The 27,554-nt window shown below is 35.9% G+C and overlaps 3 protein-coding genes across 7 annotated transcripts; 2 read left to right on the top strand and 1 right to left on the bottom strand.

Moving 5' to 3' along the window:
* The first annotated feature begins 943 nt into the window (after positions 1 to 943).
* ace2 (angiotensin I converting enzyme 2) lies at positions 944 to 9,515 on the top strand. The gene is made up of 18 exons (XM_015371244.1): positions 944 to 1,138; positions 1,231 to 1,389; positions 1,515 to 1,608; positions 2,491 to 2,634; positions 2,960 to 3,075; positions 3,166 to 3,271; positions 3,923 to 4,020; positions 4,123 to 4,295; positions 4,754 to 4,980; positions 5,686 to 5,830; positions 6,037 to 6,135; positions 6,414 to 6,536; positions 6,662 to 6,837; positions 7,359 to 7,417; positions 7,504 to 7,601; positions 7,717 to 7,833; positions 9,099 to 9,293; positions 9,380 to 9,515. Exons 1-18 carry the CDS (start codon positions 944 to 946, stop codon positions 9,513 to 9,515), a joined length of 2,460 nt encoding a protein of 819 aa, XP_015226730.1.
* A 725-nt stretch (positions 9,516 to 10,240) lies between these two features.
* On the bottom strand, positions 10,241 to 17,114 carry LOC107082510. The gene is made up of 7 exons (XM_015371231.1): positions 16,972 to 17,114; positions 16,743 to 16,861; positions 14,969 to 15,065; positions 13,705 to 14,176; positions 13,245 to 13,370; positions 13,007 to 13,146; positions 10,241 to 11,003 (listed from the first exon to the last, which is right to left on the bottom strand). The coding sequence occupies exons 1-7, from the start codon at positions 16,981 to 16,983 to the stop codon at positions 10,785 to 10,787; spliced, it is 1,185 nt and encodes a 394-aa protein (XP_015226717.1). The 5' UTR covers positions 16,984 to 17,114; the 3' UTR covers positions 10,241 to 10,784.
* A 2,122-nt stretch (positions 17,115 to 19,236) lies between these two features.
* Positions 19,237 to 26,584, top strand: LOC107082513. Of its 5 annotated transcripts, XM_015371235.1 has the most exons (11): positions 19,244 to 19,364; positions 19,705 to 19,900; positions 22,868 to 23,052; positions 23,142 to 23,357; positions 23,610 to 23,741; positions 23,820 to 24,009; positions 24,199 to 24,320; positions 24,425 to 24,664; positions 25,370 to 25,531; positions 25,653 to 25,742; positions 25,833 to 26,584. In XM_015371235.1, exons 2-11 carry the CDS (start codon positions 19,711 to 19,713, stop codon positions 26,001 to 26,003), a joined length of 1,698 nt encoding a protein of 565 aa, XP_015226721.1. In that variant the 5' UTR covers positions 19,244 to 19,364; positions 19,705 to 19,710; the 3' UTR covers positions 26,004 to 26,584. The 5 variants fall into 5 exon arrangements, with proteins under 5 accessions (XP_015226723.1, XP_015226721.1, XP_015226720.1 ...); XM_015371234.1 differs by having other exon boundaries at positions 23,610 to 24,009; XM_015371236.1 differs by having other exon boundaries at positions 19,261 to 19,364; positions 19,733 to 19,900; positions 23,610 to 24,009.
* The last annotated feature ends 970 nt before the right edge of the window (positions 26,585 to 27,554 follow it).

The following is a 27,554-nucleotide window of genomic DNA, read 5'->3' as shown; positions in this document are numbered from 1 at the left end:
AAAATAAGATGACTATGACATTGAATGTTTGTTGAATGTTTGTTTTAAAGCAAAGATATCAAACAAGGAGCCGATATAAGCGGGTTCAAGCTATACATGGTAGTATTGAACTTTAACCTCATTGCTGATTTCTTATCAGTATTTAGAACCATAATTCATGACTTGTGTTTCCTCCTGGAAACCCACTAGGGTCTGGTAAGGGTGTTTGCAAACCATTTTAAGTTATTTTTTGTGTGATTTTCTGGTATTTTCTCCCACAGTATAATTTTTATGATACTTTCATTTTTTTTAATGGTTTATGACCACTTAAAAAATAAATCTTAAACCTACTGAAGTTAGACATTTTAAAACTAAGTAAATTAGAAATTAAATAGTTAAAGAATGTATAAATACATTAAGTGATTTTGAATTTCCAAATCTAAGATGTTTGATTTTAAAAGTATTTTGTAGTAATTCTTCCTTATTCTGACTTTGATATTTAAGAATATTTTCATCTAAACATCTTTACATGTAACATATTAACATTTGACAAATTTTTTTTGTATTTTCTCTTTTGTTTCTGAGTTTTTCAATCTCAAAGCAATATGTCAGTATTTTGTACCAAAACATTTTGCGTAATCATGCTGACAGCTTGAGAAGCTTTGCTGTGATGCTTATTTCATGTAACGTAACAACATGGTAAATGTGCAAAGTCTTCTAAAAAAGAAATTCATTTTATTTATTAGCTGATAAAGCATCAAGGTATGACTCAGACTCTGAGTGACGCTGAGTGTTCCTTTTGCATATCGCATCTGTAAATGAAAACTCTGATACACCCTCTCTAATGGCTCTGCTGTCCAAAGGCCAAGGCAGCTCAGAAGATTATCAAAACTGTATAAGTGTACAGTGAGCTTCCTCCTCAGAGTCACTTTGATTGTGTGCGTATGAAGCAGAAGAAGCCAAGATGTCCCCTGGGATTTTCCTAACACTTCTGGCTGTGTCCTCAGCTGTATTTCTGGTGACTGAGGCAGACGTGGAGTCTGAGGCGAGGGAGTTTCTGAAAAGGTTTGAACAGAATGCCACTGACAAGGTGTACCAGAGCTCATTGGCATCATGGAACTACAACACCAACATCACTCAGGAGAACGCAGACAAAGTGGTAGGTCCTTGATTTCTTCATCGATTCATATTGTTGTTGTTGATCACTTTGGTTGGAAGTTTGTAATAAAAATCTGTTATTACTGTATGAAGTCAGAACAGGGGAGGATTTGGAGCACCTACTACAGCCAGATGTCAGAAGAGTCGCTCAAATATCCCATCGACCAAATTAAAGACCTGCAGATTAAATTACAGCTCATCTCTTTACAAGACAAAGGCTCGGGTGCTCTCACCCCGGATAAAGCTTCACGTGTAAGACTTTTTATTCTAATATTCCCATAATTTCTTTATGGTTTGTTCATACAGTATTCAAATATTTTTTTTCTAAAATATGTTCTAAGCATTATATTATGTTTTCTGTTGAATCTTTCTTGTAGCTCAATGAGATTCTGAATGAGATGAGCACAATCTACAGCACTGCAACAGTCTGTCTGCCCGACAACCCAACTAAGTGTGAGACTTTGGAGCCAGGTACAGTCTGTTATTAAAGAAAACAGCTCGTGTGACATAATGGTGCTGACAAAGATAGATAATGAAGTTATAAATTAACAAAACCTCACAGAGTCAGAGGATACCCTTATGATAACTCTATACCATCTATACAATCTTTACTGTGACAGATAATATCTGTAAACAATGATCTGAACATTTACTTAAATGTCAAATCCCTCCTCTCTTTGTGACTTTCTTTCAGCCTAAGACTAAAATAACGGCAAATATTGATCAATATTCAATCAATATGGCACACATTTATGTGACTGTGTATACCTTATAACATTATCCTAGAACATGTTGCATCATGCTTTAGTCTCTTTGTCAATAAAAAGCAGTAATTTCCTCGTGTATCTGTTTACTAAGAATTGTGCCACTAAATAAAAACAGCTGTTTTGAGTTGTTAACTTTTCCTGCTTGTCTCTGTATGCTCTCTAGTGAATTTGGTCCAACGTTGTCTTCTTCTTCTCCCTCATTTTATTGAATATAAACTCTCTGAACGGATTCATCATTTAGTTACAGAGAAGACATGAAGAGTTTTAATACTCCCTTTTAAAATGTCTGTTTTGTTAGGTAAAAAAAAAAATCAGATAACTATATATCACATCCTAAATATTTCCACATTAAAGGGACCCATAACATGTACTATATAATGGGACAAATGCCATTTAAGGGAGTAATTTTTGCTTTTCCTACACTGCAGTCAGTTATACTTTGTCATACTTATGCATTTTTTTTTCATGTTTTTTTCAACTAAATAAAATAATCTGTTTCTATTATGGCTCTATTCACTCACATTGTAACTTTTTCTATATGTATGTTACTATTAACAAAGTTGTTTTATTTTCATCTGAATCTCAGAACTGGAGAAAATTATGGCCAACAGCAAAAGCTACTCAGAGCGTCTCCATGTGTGGGAAGGCTGGAGGAAAGAGGTGGGGAAGAGGATGAGGCCTTTGTATGAAGAGTACGTGGATCTGAAGAATGAAGCATCCCGACTTAATGGTAAATAAAGAACAGGGAGACAATGTGTCAGTGTCAGGACAGCTTCAGAGTTTGAGCTGACTGACTATAAAACTTCTACCACGGAATAAAACTGATAAGGAACTGAACAGTGGGTTAGTAAAGATAAAGCCAGATAAGGCAGGAAGAGATGAGAGCGTTGTATTACTTTATGCCCCGTTTGTTAGGTTTATCCTCAACATCAGCCCCTCCTCTTGTAATTTTGGTTAAATCTCTGTGTAAAAGAAACTTTGCATCCTGTTGTTCCAAAATTATTGCACAAACAAACAGTGTTTAACTTGGTTCTGTGACCCTCACAAACCTTCAGGCTTTGAAGACTATGGAGCTTACTGGAGATACAATTATGAGACCCTGGAGGACGATCCTGAGTTCAAGTACACCAGGGATCAGCTGATGGAAGACGTTCGTTCAATTTACAAACAGGTTATTATCAATTAACCGTTAATAACAGTGAAAATTGAGTGTGAGAACATGAACACGTTTGGGGATGTCATTGTCATACTTTGCTTGCAGATCCTGCCTTTATACAAGGAGCTGCATGCCTATGTGAGAGCCAAGCTTATGGAGGTTTACCCAGAGTACACTGACTCAGAGGGACCCCTGCCCGCCCACCTACTTGGTATGTTTACGAATTAGTCATAATGGCATAACTGAGGCATAAAAACTTTTAATATACATAAACTAAAAATGTTACATGGTGTTTTTTTTTCCATAAAATTCTTACTTTCAAAATAAAGCCAAGAAAAATGTAATTGCTGCATAAACAATGAACTTTTGACGGTTTCATCCAATCCTGTATTAGAGAGAAAATACTCTGTAATTCAGGATACAAGTCCACAGATAACAAGACATGAGTTGAGAGCCAACGGGTGTCAGTAGAAGTGACTAATGTTCCTCAAACATCAAACATTTTATTGTTCTGTCAATTACTCATAATAAACCTTATGCTGATTTGATTTTTACTGTTCGGTTCTCTGTATTATCATACTTGTGATAGAAATGTAATGCATAGATGTTTAAATACTAATCATTTTAGGGAAGGATCAGGTAAACAGATTTTTATCCTACCATCAGAACTGGAGTTTGTCTCCCTCTGTTGGTCAAAGTATTACACTACAACTCTACTAAACATCATTAAACAGAATTTATTTTAAAATCTGATTATATCTGATTAAGATAGCTGTATTCTACAGTTGAAAGAACATTTCAGGATCAATTTTAAGCTTCAGAAAAAAATAAAAATATATTAACAAGTTTTCAATGGTTTCAGGTGACATGTGGGGACGATTCTGGACCAACCTGTATAATATGTCAATCCCCTATCGTGAGAAAGAAGACATTGATGTCAGCAACACTATGGTGGAACAGGTGCATTACACATATTTACAAAATGAAGATAACTACAATATAGAGCGTACACTTATGGAAAATAAAAATTGTTTTGTGTTTTAAATTTTACTTAAATTTCAGGGCTGGGATGAAATGCGTTTTTTCAAAGAAGCAGAGAAGTTCTTTATGTCTGTGGGGTTATACAAGATGTTTGACAACTTCTGGAATAACTCCATGTTGGTAAAGCCAAACGATGGACGGGACGTAGTCTGTCACCCCACTGCCTGGGACATGGGAAACAGAGAGGACTTCAGGTGGGAGAAAGTCAAAAACATGCACATATTTTTACATATTTAGGGGCCGGGCTCACTGTGTTTTAAAGATAGGTATCGATTACACTGTTATACCAGCATTATAAATGGAGAGGTTATTGGAAAAGTAATGAATCGTTCACTAAAGTTCCCTGCCAATAAAGATAATCAAAGTCAGGATTGTAAAATATGATTTTAAATGATTACCTAGCAACCAACAGCGATAATGTTTGCTTAAATGTTGAGTGTTATATTTTATGACTCAACGTGTATCCGTTTGGGTAAATATTACTTAAATAAAAGCACCCATAAAATTGTAGCTTGTTGACTCCATGTTTGTTAGACTGAACAGTTCAGGAGTATTTTATTGCTCATATTGTTTTATTGCTGTTGTTGAACTGCAGTAAATACATTGCCCTGTGTAACTGCTGAGATTAACACTTATCCTGATATGTCTCCAGGATCAAAATGTGCACCAAGGTCAACATGGACGACTTCCTCACGGTGCACCATGAGATGGGTCACAACCAGTACCAGATGGCGTACCGCAACCTGTCCTACCTTTTGAGAGACGGGGCTAACGAGGGATTCCATGAGGCCGTCGGAGAAATTATGTCTCTCTCTGCTGCCACGCCCAAACACCTGAAGAGTCTGGGACTTCTCTCTGAAAGCTTCACTTATGATGCTGGTGTGTTCGTTATGCGATCCCAAACACTGAACCGCAACATTAGATATATGGCAGTGATTGTTTAGTAAAATCTAAACCATAAAGCTGAACCACCTTAATCTGAACGTATAGTCCCAGAATTTTTCTTCTAAACTGAATTTCACCCAAGCATTGATATATAGGTGTATTTTGCTGATTATTCAAGTTTGTGGAAACCTTAGGGGCTAAGGATAAACAAAGCTTGTTAATGATAAAACCTCAAGATTGAAACCTGGCCCCTACTTGACTGATTACAAATCAGATTGTTTTTTTATTGCCCTTTGAAAAGCTTGCGGGTTAAAAACAGCTTCAGTAACACAGGAAGTTTCAGAATAACATGACCCTAGACCCTTAGCTAACTTTGTGTATGATAACGTATACTGGAAATGTCATAAAGATAAGAATAAAGAATTAATCTCCTTTGCTTTAGAAGCAAATATTAAAAGTGTATAAATGCAACCATAGCAAAACGGTCTTAGACTTACGGAAAAGTTAGAATATTTGTGCTTAGAGATTAAACGATTTTCCATGGGCTCATATTAATCACCTGTGCCTGTATGCCTTTCCCGTGTGTCTCTGTGTTGCATTGTGATAGATAGGCGCTGATCGGGCACATAGAGAAAATGAAATAAATGACTTAATAATCTTTTCTCCTCTTGTTTAATTTTCTTCTGTTCTGTTTTGTAGAAACTGAGATCAACTTCTTATTAAAACAGGCCCTTACCATCGTGGCCACTCTTCCTTTCACCTACATGCTGGAGGAGTGGCGTTGGCAGGTGCTTGCAGGGAATTTCTCCAAAGATGAATGGATGAAGCGCTGGTGGGAGATGAAGTAAGAATTAATGGGGTCTAATTCAGTGATGCTCCTCTTTTCATCGGTTTTTTTAAACCAATAAAAAAAAAAACATTTTCTGATTATAACCCAAGGGAATATGGGAAAATAAGAGAACTTCAAGTGTTTGGTGTTGTGGAGTGAAGTAGCTTCCTAACTGCAGATCTGTCAGTGTGCTTAGTGCTGATTCAGCATTGTCTCAACAGGAGGGATCTGGTGGGAGTTGCTGAGCCAGTAGAAAGAGATGAAACGTACTGCGATCCACCCGCTCTGTTTCATGTATCTGGAGACTACTCCTTCATCAGGTAAGACATTTGTTTTAAGGTTCAGCATAAAGCAAATGGGGAAAGTTATTTTTATCTTTTGTCTAAGATTAGCTTATTTGTAAACTTAAAACTGAACATGTTATAATCTTAAAGCTTCCTTAAAAAAATTTTTTTTCCTATATTACTTACAAAGGAGAAAGTAACTATCATTTTATAGTGTAAAAGTGTAACACAAGCTCAGTCTGATAATGGAATATTATATCTCACCTAATCTGTTCATTCATGCAGTTCTGTTTGTATTGCTCTTTCCTTTCCAGGTATTTTACCAGAACCATCTACCAGTTTCAGTTCCAGAAAGCGCTTTGTAAGGCAGCTAATCATGTGGGTGATCTGTCCTCATGTGACATCACTGGTTCCACGGCAGCAGGAACCAAGCTGAGGTATCTACTTCATGTTTGTCTGTACAATCCATGTCTTTTTCTTCTACATAAAGATAATTAATGTATGTCTTGCATATGTTTAAAGTTACAAGGATGTTAAAAGTATTCATGCTGCTTTTCCACAGAGATATGTTAGAATTAGGGAGATCTCAGTCCTGGACCAGGGCTTTGAAAACCATATCCGGAGATACAAGAATGGATGCTACTGCCTTGTTAGATTACTTCCAAAAACTTTATGACTGGTTGAAGGCAGATAACCTGAAAAACAAGAGGACTGTGGGCTGGAAGAAAGCAGATCCATGTGAGTAAAAATAAGATCACTTATTTAGCCTTTTTAAAGCAGATTAGAGAGTCAGAGTAATATATACTGTAGGCTTCAGCAGACAAATAAAATGATAATCACCCATTCTTAATCTTAACTATCCCATCTATTAATTCATGTCTTATTTATTCAAGTTATTGGTCAATTTAATGTTTTGGATGTAGGCAAATAAATCTTTCAATCAAGAGCTTGTTTGTATGATTTGTGACTAAAACTATTGTTTGAAGATGCATTGATATTAAGAAAATATGAAGAGAGATGAGAATCAACACTTGATCTGACTTAGTTTTTTATGGAAAACCTTATTTTTGACCGCATTTGTTACTAGAAAGTGGTTCATAAACATGTGGATGTGATCAATTTATTTTTTCTTTTAAAAATAGATTATGATAGTACCATCCTAAACAATCTATCAACCAGGCCAGAGATTATTTATAGGGGACAACACAGAGAATATATATGGGGGAAAAACAAATCAATTCTTATTTGTTTATTAACAGCTTCAGAACAAGCCATTAAAGTGAGAATAAGTTTGAAAGCTGCTTTGGGGGAAGATGCTGTGAGTATTACCATATTCAGCTGCAATGAACATGAAGTCCAGTCTGTATTGTTTTATGAATATTATGTCACAAACATCTCTTTCAGTATCCCTGGAATGAAAACGAGATGTTTCTCTTCAAGGCCAGTGTTGCTTATGCCCTGAGGCAGTACTACAGCCAAAAGAGGCAGACACTTCTTTTCACGTCAGTTTTCTGCTTCTTCCTGAGGATTTTAATCAAACAATTCATTCTTCTTTATTAACTTGGACCCTGTGCTTCTGATGTATTTTGATATAATTTTTTCACTTTACCCTCTTAGATCGGAGAACATTATCACTTTTGATGAAACACCAAGGATCTCCTTCTACATGAGGGCCTCAGAGCCAGGAAACCCCTCTGCCTATATTTCCACATCTGATTTGAAAGCAGCCATCAGGTTGGACTCCCATTTTATTTACCACATAAAACAGTTATCTGATTTACATGAAGCTGTAAAGGTTATGAGGTACACTTTTAAAACAGTGATACAACCTTTTCTTCTCAATATCTGACATCAAATCAAGCCAAACCTAACCATCAGTTATTATTCTCTGAGTAATTTATATTTTATAGATACCTAAACAGTAATTTTCTATTGCATTTCTTTGAAATACTGTTTCATATTTTGTTTGCATTTTGTAAATTGCATTTTAGTACACACACTTTGGTTTTCCCTTCACAATAATAGCTTACTGTATTTTAACCCATTGTTCCTGAAAAAGAAAACAGATGTAACTGAGTTACATTTGTAACTTAGTGATGGAAACTTTATCTAATCTTTTTTTAAATCAACCTATTTTTTTTATCTACTTTATTTGGCAGCATGGTAAGGATAAAGGTCTATTTGGAATTCCAACGGGTCCCTCACATCCTTAAAATAGTGTTTAAATATTTCAAAGTTAGCTCAAGTTTCTGTTCCAGCAACACATCCTCATAGCATGCGATCTCTTACTGTATTTTAAGATGGTACAGTAAGAGGTTGCATGGTTGAGATGGGGTTCAGACTTTCAACAGCATATCTTCAAAAATTAAGGTCTATGACTGTATTTTGCAAACACTATCTAAGCCTTTTTTTGTTCATTATGGAGTTATGGCCCCTTTTAGCCAAGCAGCTCTTCAGGTTATTGATTTATTTAGGATCGATAAAATATTTTTGAATTGAATTGCATTATTTTAGTAGTAGTGGGTGAAAGAGAACAGGACTTGTTCTACTGTGCTTAATGGCATTCCCCTACCAGCTTTAGCCAACATCTTCACTTTTAGGTTTTTATTTGATTTTACGGCAGGGCATTCTCATGTAATTTGTGTTTGCACACAAAGATTTTGACAGGATGACTTGACACCTTGACATACTGTAATATCAAGCAATCAGCTAAAAGTGTGGAGATTTATCATTTTGTTTGTGACATTTTAGCTGATTTCCTCAATCATATCCATGATGTCACCCAATAAAGCAGCTTGTTGCGTCAAAATAAACTAACCTGAGTATACTGTAACTAATAAGCTATCAGAAGCTTGCAAAGCTGCTACGTGATTTGCTATGTTTTTTAAAAATTCTTTAGAATTACTTATAGTTTATGTAAACTATAAATAATCTAACTAAAACAAAATATATTTTTATATGAGTGTATCTATAAAATGCTCATTTTGCCATCCATCCAGGTTATCTCGAGGTCGAATCAATGAAGCCTTCCAGTTAGACGACCAGACTCTTGAGTTTGAAGGTATCCTGCCAACGCTGGCCCCGCCTGTTAAACAGCCAGTGGAGGTTTGGCTGGTGGTATTTGGTGTCGTCATGGGCATCGTGGTGCTGCTGGGTGTCTACCTCATCATATCTGGTGTCAGGGAGAGGAAGAAGTGAGTGTTGTCTTCAGAAAACCTCTAACGTGTTAACCCATCACTGACATGGAGCTAAAACATGTTTCTGCTTTTTGTGCTTGTAGGAAACCTTTGAAGACACCTATGGAGAATCCTTACAGCATAGATGTTGATGGAATTAGTAACAATGCCTATGATAATAGAAGTGATAGCAGTGATAGTAGTGATAGCGCTGATAGTAATGAACAAACTGGACTTTAAGGAGCCAAAGACGGGATGACTGCTTTTGACTCGGGGAGCTTAATCTCATGGTCATTTTGGTGTAATCTTTATTTGCATTCTTGTACTTGATAAATGTAAATATCTGTGAACCTTTCAGTATTGTAAATATCCTTGGTTATAAAAACCAGGACATAATAGACAAATAGTGTAATATTTACCAACAGCGTACCTAAATGGTGTAATAAGATTGATACATACCGGTAGTTTATTTTAGTTTGATAATGCAATTTCTGCCAATGTGACAATTTATAAAATACCAATGCAATGAAGGTGTAAATATAATTTTATGGTACTTAAAAGCTGCAGACAAAGTAGGAGAATTTATTTGAAATTTGTATATTATATTAAAGGGTTTTACTAGTTAAACTTCACCCACTGGGAACCTGCAAAAGCAGGTGTCTTGCTTTTGCAAGACATGTCTTTTTGCATGTACTTTTTTTTTCTTACTTTTTACTTTTCTACAGGAAATTATTTTTTTAATTTTTATTATAGTACCTTCAAAGTTGAGCTACGTTATTGGCTGATAAGCAAATTTTATAACACATATTCTTAGACTGAGATTAGTCTAAAGATTAGATTTTATTTCACAAATTCGATAGTTGTTTTAGAGTTTTTAGGCCTCTGCTCAGAATAATACAAGTGCATTGTAATTGAAACATAAGAACTTTAAGATCACATTGAGAAATTTAATAAAAATTGGAGTTAAATAAAGTTATGTATTAACATATGATCATAGAATAAAAATGCATTTTTTCCTGGTTTGAGCTGACTTAACTTAAGATCTGAAAAGCATGTGTATTTCATAGAATTCCATTATGTACAAATCATTGTTTATTTTACTTTGAGAAGCTTTATAACGTATGTTTAAAAAGTTAAACAAGCTCTTTTAATATCCATCCATTTTCTGTCACGCTTTTATCTCAGCTGGGGTTGCGAGGGGTGCCTGTTATCTAATATGTAGTTTAAATAAAGTCACACATAATTTCTTTTCAAATAATTTGAAAGGTTAATAATACGCAGCAAAAACAATAGCAAAACATTGTGAAGTATAAAAATAGTAAAAAAAACTGTATGACACATTTTTACGCACATCCTCCAGACCACAGCTCTATCATGTGACTTTATCATTTGTCTCCAAAATAGATGCGCTGAACAAAAGCGCTTCTGTCATGACTGTTCCTCTTTTTATGTACTAACTATGTAATGACTAAGATGAGTTTTTTTTAGGCTGTAAAAAACAACCCTCTTTCACTTCTGGATAACAAAGAGGAATGACGACTCCCCCCTTTCTCCGTCCGTCTCAGCCATTTCTACCAAGTCTGTGTTGGCTATATGGATGAACCATCCTTTGTAGAGAGCAGATTCAAATGTTCGCTGTTTTGTGCGGTCAGCTTTCATGTAGAAGACAAAGGAGAAGGTGCACTCATCGCTCTTGGAGATCTGCCTGAGTTTCTCCTTTTCACATGTCTGAGTACAAAAAACAAAACAAAACATCAATTTAATGAATTTGGAATTAAATTAAGTGTTCGGAGCATAATCCCTTGTTTCTATATAACATTGTTGAAGAATAAAATAAAGATTCCTGGATAAGGACAAGCAGATACAGATGCCAGAAATGCGGGGTAAAATAAAGACAGAAAATGATCCAAAACATAACATCCCTTAGAAAGCAGCAGACATAATACGACAAACAACCAAATACACTACTGTTTATAAAGCAAAACCAGGACTTTCAAAGAAAAGAAGATAAAAGGTGTCATTTAGCTGGATGCCTCCTTTAACTAGGAAGATAAATTAGTTGAAGTATTTGGGTTATTTTCTTTCCATCATAACTCTCCTGTACATCAAGGATTTCACGAATTGCAACAGCTCAGTTAGGAAATTTGAAACTTTTTGTTGATGCTGTGAAAAAAAAACAGAACACCACAGACTCATTGGACTGTTGGTAAATCTGATTAATTGCTTTGCAGCAGGAAGGTCTATAGTTGGGTTATCAAATGGGGTTTTCTTCAAGAACATTAGTTTCTTCACAGAATTAAAAAAGATGGATGCTCCACAATTGCAATGCAAATTGACTCAATGATAAATTTTATGGCATACAGGTGCATTCGTTCCAGTATAGATATATTAAGGCAAATGTAAAGCAAACTGTATTAAAATCCTCTGACCAAAGCTTAAGGCCTAAAGTACAGACAAGGAGCATTAAATATAAAAAGAATAGGGCTGAAACACTTTGCCAAAAGAATTCACACAATTGCAAAAGAACATATCAAATAAAATGTGGCCTTGAGAGAACGATCCCCTTTCCTTCCGTTTATTTATATCAGCCAAAATGTCACAGTGCCCAGATGTTTTGTATCCCTAAGGATGGTGTAAATATACCCAAACAGTATATTTTGGCACTGAAGATTAACCCATCAGATTCCAGAGTTGATTCTAGTTCCACAAAATAAAACATATGACAAGGATAGTCAGGATAGGAGCATTGTTGCAGATAAACAATCCATCTTGGTAACCTTTTTATCTTCCATTAGGTAGGAAAGGAGGAAACAGTAATGATTAGGAAATGGATGCATGCTCTACCTTGGCCACACTGTGGCTGCACCCATCTTATACCTCATCCAAAATACTTAGGTTATCATGAGCTATTTTCTGCATTAGTGCTGCTATAGGCTTAGACTGCTGGAGAACATAGGGACCCCTTTTGATCATTCCATCTCTATTCTCCCATTCTGCAGACGTTATGATGTCTCAGTTTTTTCTTATCATAGCTTCATCTGCTCTGTTCCTGTTTCAATGTGATACAATCTTGGAGAGAGGTGTCAGATGTGCTGTTGCCATCAACACTTTTGTTAAAAGATGTTGCAACTTAGCCTGCTTTTCAATGTAGGCATGTTTCTTTGACTGTGGCTAGTTGTATGTGCTTTCTTTCCTCCTCTTACATGGAAGCTGGCTTGGAGCTCATCTGCCTGGCTGTGTGTTTCCTGGACAATGCCGCCTGCTGAGCTGGTTGACGGTTAACTTTTGTATCTCTGCTTCTTTCTGTATGTCTGCTTCTGTCTCTTTGAACAGAAATCATTGAACTAATTGACTTGAAGGCAGTGAGTTGAAGCATCAGCTGGTTTTCCTTCAATAGAAAACTTTGAACCAATCTGACTGTATGATCTGGTTGAATTTTCTCTGTAAAGTGCCTTGAGATGACATGTGTTGTGAATTGGTGCTATAGAAATAAACAGAATTTAACTCATAAATGGGCAGGACATTGCGACCTAAAGCAACAATAGCAGGCAAAGTCAAAGTTTTTTTGTGATGGCATTTGTCCTGACAGCAGTATCAACGTTCTGTCAATCGCTCCCTTAATCTCTTTAGATTCCATCAAAATGTTGTGTTTAAATCTAAGTCTATACCCAAATGATAGAAGTCATTGAAAAGAGATGAACATCAGTGAGATGTGACATTCCACATTTTACCTCTGTTTCTAGGCGCACACTATCTCCTTCCTTGCAGCATCTAAGAAAACAATTGGAGCCTGTGAGGTTTAGGACCACTGCCATTCCTCTGAAGAACCTTGACATTACATTTGACTTGTAGTAGTAGATGGTGATCTTCTCTGTAGGAAAAACAAAGATACATTATTGTTACTAACATTAGCTCCTAGAGCCGGTGTCTAGCCTGCAGGCAGGGTGTGCACTGATCAGTATGACTAACCTGGATTTGGTGATGTGTAGACATTTTTTTCTGAGCAGATACATCTGAGGTAGCGGTGAGTGGGAACATGTTTTATTAAGACATCAGACAGCTTTTCCTGTCTAAAATTGATGTCTCCCCTGGGAACTGAAAATGGACATAAATGTCAGACACCATTAACCTACGATGCTTCATTCAAGTAAGTGTTGCTTTTTTCGTTTTGTCTGTTGAAAGGTAAACCATTGACCATTGCTAATATAAATGTATTAACATGAAACTATAAATAGAAGCTACTCCAGGGTAATGAATCTTTCTATAGGACACACATCTAGCTTGTAATGTTCTTCAAAAAATGCTGCTCTAGTATTTAAAAGAAAAAACAACTTTTCTTTAAAAATTAAACATTGGTCACAATATAAGTGATGCAGTTTAGATTAAAAGCTGACATGAAAAAAAAAAATAGTGAAACAGTTCAAGTTACCAAGTGTCACTGTGCTGGATTCAGCCACCACCACAATCTCATTGAAAGTGCATCCTGTCCCATTACATCCCTCACAGGGCGTCTCAGGATCGCAGCCTCTGCCTCTCACCACAGAGATGCTGGTTTTTGTCATGTGTATCACAAGGAGATCCCGATCCTCATTCTTGCTGTTCTCTTCTCGGCATGCATCTACTGAATCTTCTGTATCATTTCCCTCTCCATCAACATCATCTCCTTCTTTATCATCTCCTTCTACATCATCTCCCTCCTTATCATCTCCTTCTACATTATCTCCTTCTTCGTTTTCTTCCTCTTCCTCATTTCCTTCATTTTCTCCTTCAGTATCTTCCTGCTTTGTCATCTTCCAGGAAAAACTCAGAATTGTGGACTCTTTGTCATAGGGTTGCAAGGTGTCCTCATCAGGGGGCAGCTGCTCTTTGCTTTCACATATTTTTCCTGGCTTGTGTACTGTCTGAAGAAACAAATAGGGGTTGATTTATGCAAACAGCAACAGAAATTCGATACTACCACCATTAAAATACATTCTCCATAACAGAGCAAATCAAATATATGATCTGCCATAAGAAACGTGCTTGGACAATTTGGTGAACAGAAATGAGACCTGGTTTAAAGAGCTGTGCCAAGTAAAAAGTTCTGTTAATCTAAATTGGGTATGCCCAAGTCCAGTTCTTTAAAACTTAAGCCCTACAACACTTAGATGCATTCATCTCCAACAGACCTGAGTCATGTAGCTGAACTCCCTCTGCGGTGAACCTATCAGCTCTCCAGAGACATATCAAGTCATTAATTTCATTCTGTTTGTTGGAAAAAGCCGTGTAGTTATAACTTTGTTTATGCCCCCTGGTATGGTTTGCAGCTAGGAGGTGAACCACCAGCCTGTCTCTGACCCCATATTTAGCTCCATACATCGCTTCATCAAAGGCTGTATTTTTTCCTCCTGAAATGATGCATCCCAAAAGAATGATACTACCACCATAATATTCCACTGTGCAGTTATATTTTGGATAATCTCATTTAAATACATGTCACACTTCAGACCTTTATTTGTAAAAACAATAATATTCATTTGTAAAATGAAAAGCATGTGCTATTTTACAATTAGTTTTTAGTTTCTGTTGGTCTATCAAATACAATACTATAAAACTGACTAAAACATATGCTCTTATTTTATTTAGATGGTTAAAGACTATAAAATGTAATATGTTCAAATACTGTAAAATAGATCTGGAGTCAATGAACTCACCAGCATTGGGTTGCCTTCAGCGATTATTTGAGCCAGCTTTTCAGGTTCTAGATCTTGCAGCTGAACTCCATTGATCTCCATCAGCGTGTCTCCTTTTCTATAGAAAGTGTAACAAATGATATTGCCATTACCAAAATATTCAGAAAATACCTAGAAAACATATTTATTAATATCTTTTAAGTAAATTATTCAACTGTAACATTTATGGATTCTAGATTTTCATAGGCTGCCTCTAACCAGTTGTTTAAAACAAAGGAAGAATATTAATCATTCTTCAACCTCTATAAAAAAAAAAATGTTTTGCCAGATTTTTCAAATTCCTAAAACATCATGATTAATTAAAATAGCCTATATCTGTCATGATCTTGACGCTGAAGGCTGGCTTAATTGCTCATTTCATTTACCTGTCTAACCCTGCCCGGTTTCTGCTCCTACCTCTATTTAAGCTGCTTGTTTCCAGCAATCAGTACCAGATTACTCTTAAGCCTTTTGTGTAGAGAATTTTCCAGCATTACTATCATTTTCTGTTTGCCTGACCTTTGAGCTTGCCTCTTCCTATTCTGATCTGGTTGCCTGACCTGTCTCCTGACTCCATTTGCTACTGTGGACTGAAGTTGGATCTGCCACTTGACTTCGCCCTGTGGATAACCCTGTCTTCCTTCCTGTGTCTTGTCAGCCGACTGGCTGGAATTATTCTTGATCTACGGGCACGGACTGAACTGTGAAAGTAGGATAGTGGCTCATGCCTTAATAATCATCCTCCGTCAGATTACCGTGGTCGCTAACCTGTGTTTCTCTCCTGTAGAGGTCCCTGCCTAAGATGTCCTAGTTGCTGCTACCACAGATCTGCAGTCCGTCGTTAATAATAAATGCCTTTTGAGTTATCCCACTGTCTGTCTTGCTTTGAGTACGGGTTCTCTCTGATCTGAATCATTACAATATCATGCAAAATAACTTTTTTCCCAACACTGTTATATTGATATCCCTTTATGTACAAAGTGGTAAGTCGCTTGATTCACGCAAAACTCAGTAATCCTCATGAATTCTGCTCTTGGACCAGCAGCCCCTTCCAGTCCTGGAAAAACTAGTGGCCAAGCGGGTATATGTAGAGCAGGGAATACCTGCCCTCTTCAGGAAACACAGTTGTTAGATCTGCCCTCCAGCCAAATAAACAATACAAAAGTGGTCTCTAATCAGTGAGTCTTGTTTAGTTTTTTGAGAAAATTTGTTTTTGTGGTCTAAAAGGCCTCTGATTTTTTTAAGGCTCCCTCAAAAGAAGCCTTATTCGCCAGAAGTGTGAGGTATAATGCTGCAGGGACAAAGTCACTGAATGGGCAGCACCAAAAGAGGAGAGGCAGTGTTGCACTGAAGTCAGCAATCATTCTTTAGGTTTTTGAAAATAAACTAATATTTCATAAGAAATATAGAGCCAAAGACAGTATTTTATTGTATATCTATCTTTATTTGACTTTGAATGTATAAGGTCTTAAAGGTCTAAATTTGTCCCACATCATAATTTTATAGAGTTGAATAAACTGACAACATACCTGAAATCTTTTTTAAGCTAATTCACTGATCAGTCTCCTTATATTAACTCTTACGTTTGGATTAATATGATGTACAGCTGTAAATTAATCAGCAACATTTGAATCTCACTCGTTCTCCATGACTATGAGTTCTCTGATAAGGTTATCAATGTCATTTTTTAAATACACAAATGTTTGGGATTTTAAGATAAAACAAACCATTAAAGGGAAATATTCTTAAATCATACCTCACAAACATTTTCTTCCCAGTCTCCTTTTTGTATTTCACCACATTTCCCACCTCATAGTGGTGTTTCCCCTCATACATTTGGTGTACAATCAGCACACCCCCATTAACAAGAGAATCCTAAAAAAAACAAACAAAAGAAATACAAATTAAAATTTATCTTAACTTGATCACCAGAATCAACAAATACAACAGAATCTGGCCTATAACGGTGTTTTTGATTAACTCACCTTCATGTCCATGTTGAAGGTTGCGTCTGCCGCTGATAATGTAAATGTGATTGGTCCGGTGGAAGCAGCCTATTGTTAAAGCGCTGGTGTTTAGCTAAGGACAAGAGGAAGAAGAAACAAAGAAGCCCATGGCACAGTTAGAGATGAGGAACTGATATCTGAAGAGGAAGCAAGTCTGATTTATATTCACTGGAGAGGAGGCCTTCTTTGTAATTGCTTAGAAAAGAGAACTGGTTAAATACATGTAGGAACAGGACTGCAATTATAATAACAAAGCATTTTTTTTTTTTTTAAACCGTCAGTAACAAAAAGTTCCTAAAGAAGTGATGTTATCTCAAACATCTCAAATAAACCGGTTAGATTAAAGTTTTACAGAATTGTAACCACTCAGAATTAATGTAACCATACAACAATTCGAGAGAAATCAAAACAGAAAAGAAGAAATGAAAACATTTCTTGTAATTACTGTACATGGGAGCAATGAGAATATGGTTGTGCTTCCTCTTTCAACCACCTGCTCTGTAATCTAAGCAACTTTTGCTCTGTTGTGTTCTATGGATTTATTGAACCCAGAGAAAAGGGGCAGGCAGTTCTCAGCAAGGTACAGCTGTTCAAATCAGTAAAATAAAAGTAAAATTACCATAATATTATATCTCATTATGTAGGATTTTGGTGAAAGAGTATTGATAAAGTCTAACTGGCTTAATAAGCAACATCTCTATGCAGAGAAGTTCTACCTTATGAAAGTTTAATAATTAATTAGAGACCAACACTGTTTATATATAAGAAATAATTTTGGTCTCAATGAAATTCATACATGGTTTCCCATCAAATTTTAATTTGTCTTTCAGAAGGGTAAATTATTTTTGTCAAAGATCATAAATTAGGCTGAGAGGAATATGTTTAATAAAAACTCAATCAAAATAATTAAATATTCACACTTATTTCTTTTTTTTTATAGTATCTGGTCACTAAATCATAATTGAGTTTTAATTACTCAATTAATTACAATTACTCAGTTAAATGGAGAGACAAGCCATCGGTTTGTATCTCTCTATATGTTAATAAAGACTGCATCTGCATATTTGGATTTGTTTTAAGTTTTGGATTCGTTTAGAAAGGAAAACTGGGAAATCAAAACCCACTTTTCATCCTTTGATTCTGGCCATCTTGAACCCAGCTAAAAAGGGCATGTGTGGTCAAATATTAGACTGTGACGTCAACTTCTCTGGGAAAAGAGTTTAGATGTAAGCAGGTGCAGTTCTCATAATGTGGTCTCTCTGCTCCCCCCTCACAGTGGCTGGAGGGGGCTCTGAATATCTTACTGTACTAGCCCCACTGGTTATTTAAAACCGACTCATCAATTCGAACTATCTTGATGTAGAAGATTAAAGGGGTGTTGTTGAAATAATTAAATATAGAAGAATTTTAAGCAAGATTTAATTTTAAAGAGTAAATGAGACAAATTAATAAAAAGGTTTAAGAGTCTGACATAGAGGAATTCCAAATACCGTGCTTATAATTTGCGGTACTAGTAATAGTGTTAAGCTCTAGAAAACATATTTGCAATGAGATGGAAGAGTGAGTTGAGGTAAAAATAAAAAAATTTAGTCTGTAATAGAATTTCTCTAACAAGAAACTTTCACATCTTTACATAACTCAGTTACTTTGACAGTCTTTTTTTTTTTAACTTCTTTTAATGAGTTTTTTCTGTGTTAACTGATCACTATTCAGTCTCTTTCTCCTACCCATTCATTTCCTCATAGTCTAATTTCCTATTTAAAAGTATTATGTACATTTGATCATTGCTTTAAATAGGGTTTTATTTGCCTATTTAGTAAATGCATCTCCATGTGATTGGAAGCTTTATAGTCACAGATTCATTTTGGAGCAACCTATCAGTGCAGTAATGAAAGTAAGGGTTGCATGCACCAAGCATGAACGGGGCAAAGGAAACCCTACATTTTTGTAATACAGGAAACTTGCATCATTAAGAGCTTTAGATCACTGGATGTGTGACGTTCTTGATTCTTTTTACCTTATTTGTTGATTAAAATGTAGGGGATAAAAAGTGACTCGAGTCAAAGTGAAGCTAGTAATGAGAGTATGTGAAGGTGATTAATTAAGCAGCGCATGTTTCCAAAATGTTTTGTTGGTTTGATACTGGAGAAGTTGCATGTGTTACTATATATACACAAGCATACACATACAGAGAAGTTAAATTGGGATTTCCCCGCTGAGCCAGGGAAGTCCAAAAGGGAGGAGATTGAGTTACATGAGGGACACACGCTTCAGTACTGCAAGTCCACCACCGTCCGCTGCTTTATGCCTGTTTTGAAGAAGCTCTGATTTTTTTTTTTTTCCCAGCAGATGAAAAGTGGCATGTCTATCAGGTACTGGAATGTAACACAGAGAGATTCTGCATGTTATTTCACAGCATAAAGAATTTTCTGTCTTATGCTGAAATGTGATCAATGTGATTAAGATATCCACTGGAAATTGTTATAGGATGAAAAATAACTTACTTTGATTCTTTATCTAGACTTTATATTTTCTATCTGAGATTTCACACAATAATAAGAATGAAACACCTTTAGCTGAATCGGCTTTATCTTGGGTATTTCTGTGACTCAGGTCATAAACAAGATTTAAATTTTTCCTCTTCTTAGGTTTTTAGGAGTATACTGTAAGGGGCCATATTACCCTGTTCTGTTGTTTCTGTCTTGGTTGCAGACAGTCATGCTAGATGTGTTAATAATAGGCGGTGGCCCTCATGCCTTGACCCTGGCGAGCTTGCTCTACAGCCCTGACCCTGATCAAGACTCTGATGGTGAAGATGACTCTCTCACCTCCACCCCCATTCTCTCAAACTTTGAAAAATTCAAGCCCAAACCCTACAAAAAAAGGAGGAAGAGAAGGACAGCAGCAGGTACAACATAATCAATTAGATGAATAGATATTAATTACCTTTAAGAAAATGTAATCCTCTTCTGTAAGCTCCAAAGACATTTGGCCATCAAACAAACATGTAAACCTTGTTATTATAGAAAATGTTACAGAAAATAAACCTTAATTCCCCTGCATATAATTTAAAGGAAAAAGATTGCAGCCACAATGACAACTGCCTTTTATTTTGTTGCTTGTTTTAAATGGCGTTTATTAACTTAATTTGGTGAGAAGTGTTTTAAATATTAGTTTATCTACCACATCTAGTATTGCTTAGGCAAGGGAAGGGTGGGACAGAAAGAAATAGAAACAGCTATATAGAAATTTCAATTAACTTGGCCATATGCGGTTACATACAATTATGGTGTTTAACATGGAAAAAATAAATATTCCTGAAAATACCCATTAATTAATTAGTATCCTTCCCCAGGAACATTATGAAACATCCCTATGCTTAAAGGAGAAGTCTGGTCAGCAAGGAATGATCAATGGTTCATTATCTATACCTAAAACTAATATGTTTGCGGTGATTTAATAAATTTAGCGTTAATCAGTAAAAAAATAAAAACAATAATTTTCTATCACTAAGGCTGGTAACGGCCATTTTTGCCCTTATATAGCAACAACTCACTCCTCACATCTTCCGGCAGTGACGTCACAGTGCGGTAAGCCTAGCTTTACAAGAAAATCAATGGAGACTACTAGACACATCTGCAATCAACAACAATTATTTAAGATTTTGAGAGGACTTCACCATTGAAATTCTTGAGAGCTATGCTTAAACTGACAATGGCAACATGCATCACAGTTGGATGTTCCAATACATCAGATAAAAATAAAAAAAAGAATTAGTTATTTCACCTTTCCAAGGTGATTCCCAACTTGAGGATGGAGGATTTGCCATCCAACTTCTGGCCAGAGAAAAAAACATATACAGTAATATGTAGCCAATATTTCGAAGACGAATGTTTTCATGAGGATTTGGATAGTAGTGCCTTGTGACAAACACCAGATACAGCATTGGGACTTCATCAACAGCCAATACCACACAGTGACGTCACAGACCAGTAGGTGGCAGTAGTGTCCTTTGACAAACATGGACGTCTCTGGTAAAGCACATTCAAATGAAAATTACTCTTAATTAAAACACTTATCATTTATTGAGCAGTGTGGATTAATTTTATATTCAGAGGACTATCAGAAGTTTAAATTGTGAATATGACCGGACTTCTCCTTTAACACCTGTTTTTTCATAAATCGGTCTTGGCCCCGCTGATAAGAATGCCTTCTGAACTATTCCCTTGTCAAGATCGATATTACACCTTTAAAAATAAAAAGGAGAGTCTTTGCTTCAGCTAACTTCACAGATATAAAACAATGTACTGTATGCTCTTGACAGATATTTTATATTGTAAAATAAGTCAAGTCATCTGTAAATGTTTATATTTTAACTGGTTCCTTATAGAACCTGGCTGTAAAATCTTCAACCCTCAAGAAGAACAATTCTCTCATTAAATCTCATGGAGTAACCAAGCTATATGAACCTTAGCCTTCCTCAGAATAACAGAAGTTTATTTGACTTGTCGTAAAATTCCAGAAATTCACCAAATAAGTGCCCAATAGCAAACAGGAAGTCATGAGTTAGATAAAACAAAAATCCCTTTAATAGTAACTCTATACTTAAAGTATAAAATAAATAGAAATAGAATAAAGATAGCTTGTGTTGTCTCTCATTGGGAGAAGTTCAGAAGTACCAGGAACTGAATTAAGAAAAAAAAACACAAGGTAAGAATGTTGTTATATAAAGAATATTGTATCACTATTTACATAAAATGAAAAGAAACGGGAAGTAACAAAACAGTTGTGAACAACGTGCTGAGTTTTATAGGAGCAACAACTGTATTACAGAAACCAGGAAATTTCAAAATCAAAAGATAACAAGATAGTATTAACTAAAACAGACATAAAATTGTAATACTATTACAAAAGTATTACAAAAAACAATTTTGAAAGTAAACCAGACACAAAAAAAGGAATAACATTTAAAAAAAATGAACCAAAAACAGGTCTGGAATAAGGAAGGAAATGGGGTAAAGAATTAATAAAACTAAAACAGAATCCAACACATAACAAGAAACAAAAAAAAAAAAGAAAAACCTAAAATGTCCTTTGCACCATGACAAACATGTTTTTTAGTCTAAGGTCCTAAGCTAAACTTTCTGATATTAAAAAGGCTAATATCCAAACCATTGAGGCTTAGTAAAGCCTCCACCAAGACCAAACATTTTTTAAATAAATAAATAAAAGGGGAAAGAAATAACAAATAGATTTTATTGTCTTACATGAGAGTTCCAGCAATTGCCATATGTTTCTCACTTTGTAGTTATATAATATTTCTGGTTCTGTAATGTTAAACAATACTTTGTTACTGGTGTAGTTTCTCTTCAAAATGTTGCTTAGCATGGTTCTGGTTCTGCAAGGTGATCGTCGCCCAAAGACGATGTTGCTTATTTTGAGAGTGCCATGCTGTTTTTTTTCCATGCAACCAGAACCAAGTAAAGATTTTGGTGGCTCATTTTTGCCACTGTTCAACTGTCTTATAATATTTAGCCTAGTGTTTGTTAACCGCAGTTTTCAACATTTCAACAAGCACACGAAATATACCCCACCTCCCAAAAGTGCTCTATTGTAGCAGAGACCAAGGACTTAAGGCCATTTGTAAGGCAAAATTGCATGACAAAAATGCTTCTGATACATAGCTAAATGAAGTCTATTCAAATTGTACTTTTACTCAATTTAGATTGGTTAAAATCTGTAGGTCAGTTTATAAAACATGCCCTTTTGCAAAACCTTGCTTAGGATTGTTTGGTCTTAGAGAAAAACAATTTCAATAACTCAAAAACTTTGATTCAAACCCTAACACTAACCCTATCGTTATTAACCTCTGCAGGACAGACCACTATGGAGCAAACCACAAGGCCAACATTGCCAGAAAGCACTGTTTACCCCCCACTTAGCATCCTGGTGGTAGATACCTATGGAGAATGGGCAGCTCTGTGGGAAAGCCAGTTTACAGCTCTGAACATCCCTCACCTTCGCTCACACACACTGGTGCACACAGACCCTTTCAATAAGGTATGACCATAACTTCCCCTAAGGAAAAATAAGTAAACACTTAAATTAGCACTACATGTTCAAATAAAGTATTTATTTATTTCTGTCAGAATGCTCTTCAGGAGTTTGTTCTCAAGAACAATCGCTCAGCAGAGCTTCACAGCCTTCCAGATCATGTTCACATTCTGGATGAAAATGCGTTCTTCAATGATATGCGGCTCGGCAAAAAGGAGAAGAGACGTCTGAATATCCCCTCAACGCTAAAAAAGAGTTCTTCCTTCAGTTTACCAGGAACTAAACTCATTGTGGATTTTTTTAAAGAGCAGGTCAAAAAGATTTCTTTCATAAATAATGCCTCTTCTCTTTTTTCTGCCTAACCACCACTCTCGCTGATAAAATTTCACTGCATGATATGTTGCAATACTATTAGATTTGAGGTAAATAAGCAATGCAAGAAATGATCTTTTCAAACATGTTTTATTCTTTATTCTCTGAACTTCAGACATCAAGATCTGACATATTAAGGGATTCCAAGACTAACTAATAACTAGCTACATGTATTTTTTTGTAACATGCAGGTAAGGAGATACAAATTAGACAAAATAATGGTGAAGGGAACGGTGGAAAAAATCATTCCTGTAACCGGGGACACAAAAGGAGTGGAAGGAGACCAGAAAGCCCCAAGTATGACTGTCAGAGAGACTGAAAAGGTGAATGGTGAATCAAGACAGAAAATCCAACATTTTTGCGTCGAACTTCAGGATGGAAGAACCTTAAAAGCCCGGCAGGTTGTTTTGGCAACAGGTCCAACTCGTTCTCAAATGTCCAACATCCCTGAATGGGTTGAAAACATTGGAGAGAGTTACCCTGAGGGACGACTGCAACACACAGTTCATCTTATGCACAACCTGCCAAACTCTAAGCAAAGACACCTGGAAACAGAAATTCAGAAGCAGGAGGAGACTTCGGCCAATCAAGGTAAGGAAGATTTCACCTTCAAATTATGATTATGACCAGTAGGTGATACATTTTTATGTTAAAAATAATTCATCTAAGCCCATTGTTATGCCTTGAAACACTCAGACTTTATCCTCAATCTAACATGGACCCACAGACCCCGAAGTCCTTCATGAGCACTGTATACATATGTGTGTCTGTTACATGTAGTATGTGAGGCAGGGCAGAGAGTAATGGTAGTTGGTGGAGGTCTGACCAGCGCTCATGTCGTCTCAATTGCCCTGCAGCAAGGGGCCAGCCATGTGACATGGGTCATGAGAAAACACCTGCAGGTCTAGTGACTATGTAAAACAGCATGTGGATCAAACAATAAAAACAACACTGCAGGGGCATATTTGTTTTCCAAACATAGCCTTGTTTAACCTTTCTCCCTTAGCTGAAACAATTTGATGTCGGTGACGTGGAGAGTCTGGTAGGCCGTTACTCTCATGTGGAGCATGGCATAAAGATGGATGGCCAGGCCTACCTACGGCAGTTCTATAATGAACGCAGCCTTCACAAACGTCTGGCTATGATACGCCAGGCAAGGAAAGGAGGCGCCATCACCCCAGAGGCATACATCCACCTTCAGCCATCCATAGAGAGTGGACAGGTGGAGCTGAAGACATTCTGCCAGGTAATGCAACATGTGAATGCCTGCCTGTAGGCGCTTTGAATAAAACTATTACTGTAAAACAGCATAACTGTCATGTTTCAGCCACAGATAGACACTAGGACTGAGCTGTTGGCAAAGCTTGGTGTGTTTATTTAGGGCAATCCAGGTAATCTTGGTCAGAAAAGCAGAGGGTCAAAGCCAGGGAATCCAAGGTTGGGAAGAAGTTCAGGCAGGCAGAATAACTGGATAAAAATATAAAAGAAAACAAGTAGGTTAGATCTTGCCAGACCTGGTCTGTTTTAGCAAATGGCCTGAATGTGTTACCACTGGATGCAGACAACAATCTGGCCTTGTGCAGGTGGAGGATCCGTCCTTCAATGGCTGCAACTGCTGATTAGAGTGATGAATCCCAGGTGTGTGGGTCACAGCAGGGGAGCAGGTGTGACAATAAATTTGAGCTAAGGTTTTATTTTAAGTCTGTATAACTCAAAGACTGTTAGTAACAGTTATTACAGGACATGTTCTTTCCCTGCAGGGATTACACTGCGAAGCAGAAAATGCTATTTTGGGTTGGCTCAGAAAAATCCTCGTGTTTATGTTAACAACTGTATACAATATTTTTAGAACACAACGGTGGTTAGATAAGAAAAACAAGCTGAGCAATTTGTTGATTTTACCAGTTAGTTTCTATTGGTTTATTTGTGGATCAACTGGTTAACTGTACAGGTGAACGAGGCCAGCTGGTGTTACAGGTCCCAAACCTGGAATCTGTCCCTCAGCTCTGGGGACCAATGGACTGGAGATAGGATCTGGCTCGCAACTGGCTGCAAACTTGATGTGAAACAGGACCCACTTCTTTCTGATGTAATGAAGAAATTCCCGATACAGGTAGGTTAGGTAAATCCATCAAAAAGCTAGATTTGTCCTTTTTTTGTTTGTGTTGTGTTTCAACTTACTGTTGTGCTATCTTGAAGTATTTTCACTTATATCCGTCTTGTCAACCTTGAAGGTGGTTGATGGTTGGCCTTGTATATTAGAAAGCTTACAGTGGATGGAAGGATGCCCACTCTACCTGATGGGACAGTACACTGCTCTTCAGGTAGGCTTCATTTTGAATGCCTCACTGGAGAAATCATGGTTCCAAAAAAATAAGGTCCAGTCTTCTTCTGTTTTCCATATTTCTACACAGATTGGACCTCATGCTGTAAATCTAGCTGGAGGACAGGCTGCAAGCATGAGAATTGCCAAGGACATTGTGCATTACCAGAAGCAAAACAGAGAACAGGATCCTCAAATAGGACAAGTCAAATCCAGAATTGAAGAATATATCAAGCAGATGGAAGGACTTTTTTGGCTTTGATTTTCCCCTTTTAACTTTCAGATGTCATTGAAATATAAGCTTCATCTGTAACATATAGTAATCAATTGGTATTCTATAACATGATTATGAGGGGCATGATTCAGAGGAGGACATCATGAACGTCATAAAATTGAAAAAGTAAAAAAAGGCCCCTTTGATTGTGTTATTAAGTTGTTTTCCAGTATTGTGATGTTTTGAATTTTAGGATTTTTTGTTTTGTTTTGTTTTTTGTGTTTTATTTCGATTTTCTTGTGGATGTTCTGCATTTTATTTATTCTTTATTTTTCTATTGTTTTACTGTTACCAGCTGGCATTTTGACACAAAGCCCCTCTGGAGTCAATATAAAGTAGTTGTGTTGAATTTTGTTTACATTTTTTAAGTTTAATCAATGAAATAGAAAAGTTGAAATCACGATTGAAATAATGATGATTACCCATACAACTGGTTAACATATCAATGCTGAATCAAAGGTGAGTAAACACCATTTCAACTGTTATTTAAAAAACAAAGTGGGTATTATATACCAGCTGTTTGCTAAAACCTTTTATTGTGTTTTTGTGTGAATGAAAGAAAATAAAGATTGAACAAATATTGTTTTTTTTTTTCATTTTGAAGTGCAGTTTGGTTGAATAAAAAGAAACATTACACATGTAGGTTTAAATATTTCACAACTATCTGATTTTTTGCTAACATTCTAGTTTTGTTTTCTTGTATAGCAAATCATGATGAAAAAAAATCAGATCTTTTGTTTTTTACACTTATTATTACACTTAATTAATTCTAAAAGCTGGTATAGTATGGAAGCCAATCGTTACCATATTTAAAATTAAAAAGCATTTTTTTAGAAATGCTTTTTTATTGTACTGTAAGACTGTGGCTGCATTGTTTGACTCATAAATGAAATTATCAATCAATAATCCTGTTTGCATTTTCATTTTCTTCTTTAACACCGCTCATCCTTTTACTTAATTAAAATGAAAAAGAAAAAGACATTTGAGATTTATTTTTCGAAATGTACCCCAGCAAATACATACCAAAATTCAATTTGAAATGTAAAATTTAAAAATAAAAAAGCATTTCCAGAAATGCTTTTTCATTTTAAGAATGTGGCTGCATTATTTGGCTTATAAATTAAATTAGTAATCAATCGTCATATTTGCATTTAAATTTTCTTCTTCAAGACTGCTCATCCTTTTACTTAATTAAAATGAAAAAGAAAAAAATCATTTGGGATTTATTTTTCAAAATGTACTTGAAATATATTTGAAATGTAACATTTGAAAATGAAAAGGCATTTCTGGAAATGCTTTTTCATTTTCAAATTTTCAAAATTTACATTTCAAATAGAATTTTGGTTTGCATTTGCTGGGGTACATTTTGAAAATAAATCTCAAATGTCTTTTTCTTTTTCATTTTAATTAAGTAAAAGGATGAGCGGTGTTAAAGAAGAAAATGAAAATGCAAACAGGATTATTGATTAATAATTTCATTTATGAGTCAAACATTGCAGCCACATTCTTAAAATGAAAAAGCATTTCTGAAAATGCTTT

The sequence above is a fragment of the Cyprinodon variegatus genome, unplaced genomic scaffold (genome assembly GCF_000732505.1).
Source record: "Cyprinodon variegatus isolate N-32 unplaced genomic scaffold, C_variegatus-1.0 Scaffold55, whole genome shotgun sequence".
NCBI classification, from domain to species: Eukaryota; Metazoa; Chordata; class Actinopteri; order Cyprinodontiformes; family Cyprinodontidae; genus Cyprinodon; species Cyprinodon variegatus.
The sequence above is the reverse complement of the archived record's forward strand: the minus strand, read 5'-3'. Positions and strand labels throughout refer to the sequence as shown.